The sequence below is a fragment of the Phyllobates terribilis genome, unplaced genomic scaffold, assembly GCF_046119375.1.
Source record: "Phyllobates terribilis strain yellow unplaced genomic scaffold, ASM4611937v1 Scaffold_7__3_contigs__length_470593459, whole genome shotgun sequence".
Classification (NCBI taxonomy): Eukaryota; Metazoa; Chordata; class Amphibia; order Anura; family Dendrobatidae; genus Phyllobates; species Phyllobates terribilis.
In genome coordinates, this window is record NW_027362767.1 from 388,087,062 (window position 1) to 388,094,205 (window position 7,144).

General features: G+C 43.2%; 1 protein-coding gene across 1 annotated transcript in view; it reads left to right on the forward strand.

Annotated features, from left to right (window-relative positions):
- The window catches only part of LOC141154945 (cytochrome P450 2F2-like), a 71,426-nt gene extending 68,302 nt beyond the window's left edge, over positions 1–3,124 (forward strand). The window contains exon 10 of the mRNA XM_073641518.1: positions 875–3,124. Coding sequence (XP_073497619.1) covers positions 875–1,071 — 197 coding nt within the window. The 3' untranslated portion in view covers positions 1,072–3,124. The remainder of the gene's footprint in view (positions 1–874) is intronic.
- Positions 3,125–7,144: the final 4,020 nt, after the last annotated feature.

The following is a 7,144-nucleotide window of genomic DNA, read 5'->3' on the forward strand; positions in this document are numbered from 1 at the left end:
GTCAAGGCGAAAATAGCTACATAGCCCTAGGATATGATTTACCTGCACAACCCCTTCTCTAAATGAGGGCGTGCTGGTGTTTACCTGATGACCATAGATCCTGTAGATGTGTCCCATCGTTACATACCACTATATACCAAAATATTTTGAAATTCAAATTAACCAGCTTTGCAGAATTTTCCCAGGAAATTCAATTTTTGATGAATCGATTAGTCACAAATCATTAGTCCAAAAAATCCAATTGTCCTGAAAAAAATGTGTATAACAATCTGAGATCTACTAAGACTTTATCCAACCCCTTTCAAGCTCCTTAGTGGAAAGCCTTAGTAATGTCAATATGACCTCCACATATATGGGTAAACTACCCAACAACCTATTCCCCGCACAATAATCTTCACTGGTGTGCTACCATACACTATCTGTACAGTTTCCTTAGTGCTTTATGGCTTTCTTTCCTTCTCTCCATGGCCAAGCTGTGAGCTGTGACGTTTTTTCACTATTCAGATTCAACATGTCATTTTCTATCTACATGGTTGTGAGCTGTGACATCTTCTGACTATCCAGATTCACCCCAAAATGGCTGCTGCATTCCCTATGTCTACTTTTATACAGGCTGTGATATTCTATCCTGATTAGCTCTGCTATAACATGTGATGTGATAACTTGTAGGCATTATGGGAAATCCCGCCACGCTGCACCCAAGGTGATATAAGGCTTCTCTGATGCCGTTTTCTACAATGTGTAAAATGGTGGAAGCTCTGAATTGATTCACTGATCTCTATGTGGCGTCTGTTAAAATTAATTCATATATAATCTAACACAGAATATATTGCATATTGTGTATGTTTCTCTATTCACTGACCTTTCTTTTCAGGTAAGAGAATTTGCCCAGGGAAGAGCTTGGCCGTTATGGAGCTATTCATATTTCTTACCACACTACTGCAGAACTTCATGATCAAGTCACCAGTGCCCCCCGAAAAGATCTCAGTCACTCCAGTGGGAGTTGGCTTTGTAAATTTTCCTCCCAACTTTGAGATCTGTCTTGTACCCCGAACATGTTCTCAAGAATAATATAATATTATAATAACTGAAAGCTATAATAACTGAAATCTGAAAGCTCATGGAATTTAGGTAAAGGTTTGTGAGTGGGGTAATAAACTTGGAAATAGAGAAGAAAGGCAATATTCCATGTAATACTCAAAGGGTGGGCAACAATACGAGCCCCCAGTTTCTCATGCATCGTGGTTCAGTGGTTAGCACTGTTACTTGCAGTGCTGGGGTCTTGGGTTCAAATCCCACCAAGAACAACATCTGCAAAGAGTTTGTACAGTGGGTACGGAAAGTATTCAGACCCTTTTAATTTTTTCACTCTGTTTCATTGCAGCCATTTGATAAATTCTAAAAAGTTCATTTTTTTTCTCATTAAAGTACACTCTGCACCCCATCTTGACTGCAAAAAAAATTTTTTTGCAAATTTATTAAAGAAAAACTGAAATATCACATGGTCATAAGTATTCAGACCCTTTGCTCAGTATTGAGTAGAAGCACCCTTTTGAGCTAATACAGCCATAAGTCTTCTTGGAAATGATGCAACAAGTTTTTCACACCTGGATTTGGGAATCCTCTGCCATTCTTCCTTGCAGATCCTCTCCAGTTCCGTCAGGTTGGATGGTGAACGTTGGTGGACAGCCATTTTCAGGTCTCTCAAGAAATGCTCAATTGGGTTTAGTTCAGGGCTCTGGCTGGGCCAGTCAAGAATGGTCACAGAGTTGTTCTGAAGCCAATCCTTTGTTATTTTAGCTGTGTGCTTAGGGTCATTGTCTTGTTGGAAGGTGAAGCTTGGGATAAGTCTGAGGTCCAGAGCACTCTGGAAGAGGTTTTCATCCAGGATATCTCTGTACTTGGCTGCATTCATGTTTCCTTCAGTTGCAACCAGCCGTCCTGTCCCTGCAGCTGAAAAACACCCCCATAGCATGATGCTGCCTCCACCATGTTTCATTGTTGGGATTGTATTGGGCAGGTGATGAGCAGTGCCTGGTTTTCTCCACACACACCACTTAGAATTATCACCAAAAAGTTCTATCTTTGTCTCATCAGACCAGAGAATCTTATTTCTCATAGTCTGGGAGTCCTTCATGTGTTTTTGAGCAAACTCTATGCGGGCTTTCATATTTCTTGCACTGAGGAGAGGCTTCCGTCGGGCCACTCTGCCATAAAGGCCCGACTGGTGGAGGGCTGCAGTGATAGTTGACTTTGTGGAACTTTCTCCCATCTCCCTATTGCATCTCTGGAGCTCAGCCACAGTGATCTTGGGGTTCTTCTTTACCTCTCACAAAGACTATTCTCCTACAATTGCTCAGTTTGGCTGGACGGCCAGGTCTAGGAAGACTTCTGGTGGTCCCAAACTTCTTCCATTTAAGGATTATGGAGGCCACTGTGTTCTTAGGAACCTTGAGTAATGCAGAAATTCTTTTGCAACCTTGGCCAGATCTATGCATTGCCACAATTCTGTCTCTGAGCTCCTTGGGCTGTTCCTCTTGAGCTCATGATCTTCATTTGGTCTGACATGCACTGTGAGCTGTGAGGTCTTAAATAGAGAGGTGTGTGCCTTTACAAATCAAGTCCTATCAGTTTAATTAAACACAGCTGGACTCCAATGAAGGAGTAGAACCATCTCAAGGAGGATCACAAGGAAATGGACAGTATTTGACTTAAATATGAGTGTCTGAGCAAAGAGTCTGAATACTTATGACCATGTGATATTTCAGTTTTTGTTTTTTAATAAATTTGCAAAAATTTCTACATTTCTGTTTTTATTCAGTCAAGATGGGGTGCAGAGTGTACTCTAATGAGAAAAAAAATAACTTTTTAGAATTTACCAAATGGCTGCAATGAAACAAAGAGTGAAAAATGTAAATGGGTCTGAATACTTTCCGTACCCACTGTATGCTCTCCCCGTGTTTGCATGAGTTTCCTCCGGGTTCTCAGGTTTCCTCCAACACTCCAAAGACATACTGATACGGAATTTAGGTTGTGAGCCCCATTGGGGACAGCAATGATAATGTCTGTAAAGTTCTGGATGGCGCTATATAAGCGAAGCATAATAAATATATAGTAAAACTGACTTTGTTTTCCTTGGGAATCAATCAGAGCTCAGCTTTCATTTACCAGAGAAGAAGTGTAAAGACTGAGGCCCATTGTCTCCTTCCTGCCAGTGGTGTCATTCTCTATGGAGGGAGGAAGTGTTGTGTGTGGCTCCAACATGCTATATTCAAGAACTACAACACGAAGTCTCTGTAGATGAAGGATTTCCTGTGCATGGAGATCCAAGACTCAGATGGTCCAAACCTGCACATGAAAAAAGCAAAATTTCAACTGTAAGCAGAAATCACTACCGATACGTTTAAGACAGATATGTCTTCATCGAAGTATGAGGAGATCTATGTGAGAAATGCACTGGCCAGAAATATGGGCTCTAGAAGTTTAATGAATATAAGATAAATTAGACATTTTATAATGACTAGTGAGTGTGCAACGACAGGTGCAGGGCAGGAGGCATCTTCGCATGCACCATCGACAGGGGATTGGCTTGCATGCACAACAGCGGAAGAAGCAATGGTGCCACCCGCAGACACTGTTCCTGGACTCTGGGGTTCGGCCCACAAAGTCGGGTGCATTGCTGCCATGTGCCTGATCATGCTGATGGTGGTCAGGCTGGTCGTTTTGTCACCCCTGCTGATGCTGGCCTGGCAGGTGGTGCAAAAGGCCTTTTTGGGGTTATCGGCAAAGTCTTTAAAAAACAGCCAGACTCGGGAAGACCTAACAGTTGTACTGGCAACTTCTTTCGTGTTGGTGTTACGGGGAACGGTTGCCTGCCTTCTGTCTGCGGCCACCACACTGTTTCTTCCTGCCTGCTAGGGTGCTCTGCCTCCCTTCCCCTGTGTGCTGCTATTTATCAGTAAATCTAATTTTAACATTTTACTGGCCACGTGGTGTGTGAGACATCATCAGACATCCTGTTTCATTTATGAAGGTGGGACACTGAAAGTCACAAAGCCTACTTTTACAGGGCCAGCAGTCGGCCCTCGCATTGTTAGAGGGCCATCAGCTGTTGCAATATAATGTATCCTTCTGAGGTTGTCAAATTGTCTTTTTCATATATATTCTGTAAAGTTTGAAATTTGGATGTTCAGCAGGCAGCCCTCACAATTTATAGAGTGCCAGCAGGCGTCTTGGGGACAGATGAGACCAAGATGGAGCTTTTTGGCAAAGCACATAATTCTACTGTTTACTTTAAATGGAATGAGGCCTACAAATAAAAGAACACAGTACTTCTAGCCAAATGTGGCGGAGGTTCAAAGATATTTAGGGGTTGCTCTGACGACTCTGGCACAGGGTGCCTTTTACTGTGTGCAAGGCATCATGAAATGTGAAGATTCCCAAAGGATTTTGGGTTGCCATATAGTACCCAGTGTCATAAAGCTGAGTTTGCATCCTAGGTCATCCAGCAGGACAATGACCGCAAACATACTTCAAGAAGCACCCAGAAATGGATGGAAACAAAGCACTGGAGAGTTCAAGTCTCATACCAATAGCTCTTACATACCAAAGCTGTGGAGAAACTGCGAATGGACACATTAAATCAGTAATTTTTTTTTAACTTTTATTAATTTGTCAAATTTTTGAAAATTTCTTAAACTTCGATGAATTTCTGACAACTATGATAAATTTCTGAGTATAGATCACCATAAAAAATATGAATCTGTCAATGAGTGCATGGGAAACATCAATCAAGTTATGCAGGGAGAAGATATGTATATGAACACTCATTTCCAGCTAATGATACCATCTAGCACCTGTCCCTATTCTAAAAGCAGCTAACAGCCGTATCAAAACGGAACTGATTTTTTTTTTGTTTCCTTGCAGCAGCAAGAGTATAAGGCAATAATCCCGGTCTGGATGCGCGTAATACGCTATACATAGTGCGATAGCTAACCCGTACACAAATTTCAGATCAGAGTTAATATTGTAGTATATAGAATCGATTTGAATTGGCCTTCCCATTATTAAGGAGTGGGTCTCCTAAATTGTTATTGTGCATGCAGTGAATGCAAAGGCTGCCAAAAATTAGAACGCACTCCAATACCAATTTGAAGAGACATAGTGGAGGTAAAAAAAAAATATTTTCCATTATTAAGAAGAGGGTCTCCTAGACTGGTAATGCCTGGAAAAGCATTTAGCCCTGGGGGGTATACATGTATACATACTGTATATTATATAGAATGTTAGCGGTAGGCCTCTAAAAATAGTTCCTACGGGCATCATATACACCTTTTAAAAAAATTATTGGGGTATTGCGTGATGATCACCTGGTGATATGGTGGTGGAGGATGAGGAGAAGGATAAGGAGGAGGGCGACCTAAAATAGACAAAACCCTGAAGCATGTACCCATGTCTGGGTGTGAAGGAGTGCATGGGAATAGACCCTCCCAAAAAACCCACTGGATTTGACTTTGTTCCGCTGCTATCATTCAGTGGTGTTGAGAAGTCTGGCCCAATCCAGCCCTTGTTCATTTTTATAAGAGTCAGCCTGTCAGCATTTTCAGTTGACAGGCAGATGCCTATCAGTTATAATACCCTCAACGTCACTAATTACCCGCTCTGTCAAAAAGCTTGCGGCAGGGCAAGCCAAGACCTCCAAGGTGTAGAGAGCCAGTTCATACCACATTTCCAGCATGGATACCCAATAGTTGTAAGGCACAGAGGAATCATGGAGGACGCTGGTACGGTCTCCAAGATAGTCCTTCAGCATTCCAAAACTTTTACCTCCTTGTGTCATGGTTGTGTCAGAAGTGACAGACAGTCGCCATGCAGTTGTTTGCAGGAGATCTTTGTTTGGCATTCTAGACACCTACTTAGCTGTTTCACTCTAGGACCCAGCGGCTACCTCCTTCCTGCTAATTGAACCCCCTTGGCTGGGTGTTTAAATAGTTTGACTTTGCAGCAGGAAGGGGTCGGTGATATTCACATTTTTCCTTGTGAATGCTTGGTGCTCTGACTGCTATCTTCCTCTGTGGTGCTAGGAGGATGCTTGGAGTTATCTCTCTGAATTCAACTAAAGCTAAGCTACTTCCCCGTGTCTGTCTCCCCTTACTGTCTTTAGTGTTTAGTGGGAACTAACTAGCGCTCATTCCCCTCTTCCCTATACAGGGCCAAGCGCTAGGGAAATACAGGGTTTAGGTTCGCGTGTGGCGATTGGTGAAGAACCAATATAGGAACGTTAGTGGAGACGATGATATCAGATCAGCCTAGGAGGTCTCCACTCCACCCTTTCCCTAGAGTCTGGGCTCCCTTTCCCCCTTCCCTTTGTGTTGCACTAAGTCTTTGCCACACCTTGCGTGACACCTTGTCAGAGTACCCGCACATCAGGGCCCGGGAGCTGGGAGAGTCTGAAAAAACTGTCCTAGACCTTTGACAGTGTTCCCCTGCCTCTGCTGAATTTAGTTTGTGTCTCCCTTGCTTGTACTCCTTGGTTGTCCAAGGAACTGTTAATTTTTTTAATAATTCTTCAACAAGGGCCTTCGGGTACTGCAAAATTTTATTAGATCTGTCCGCCACGGGAAGGAGAGATAGAAAGTAGCGCGGGTCTAGAAGTGTGACCAACCAGTAATTGCTGTTGCCCAAAATGCGTACAATGCGAAGGTAATGGAACATAAACTCAGCCATGTGTGCCAGACTTCCAACAGCCAAGACTTCCCTGTCCCCACCAAGAGGACGACTGTCCGTGTTCTCCTCCTCCTGGTCCTCCTCATTCTCCCCCTCTTCAGGCCATTCACGTGAAACAGATGGTATGAATGTGGTGTGGGTAGTACCATCTGTATCGCAGGAAACCAGCTCCTGTTCCTCTTCCTCCTCTTCATTATCACCCAATCCTCATTGACATGAAATGAGGCTGGGCTGTGTAGCATCACCTTGTATAGTTCCTTACTCAATCTCATCGTGCTCCGCCTGCAATGCTTCCTCTTTAATTGTGAGCAGCAAGCATTTCAGTAGACAGAGAAGTGGGATGGTGACGCTAATTATGGCACCATCGCCGCTCAAACTCTTGGTCGAGTCCTCAAAGTTCTGGAGAATGGCACAGATG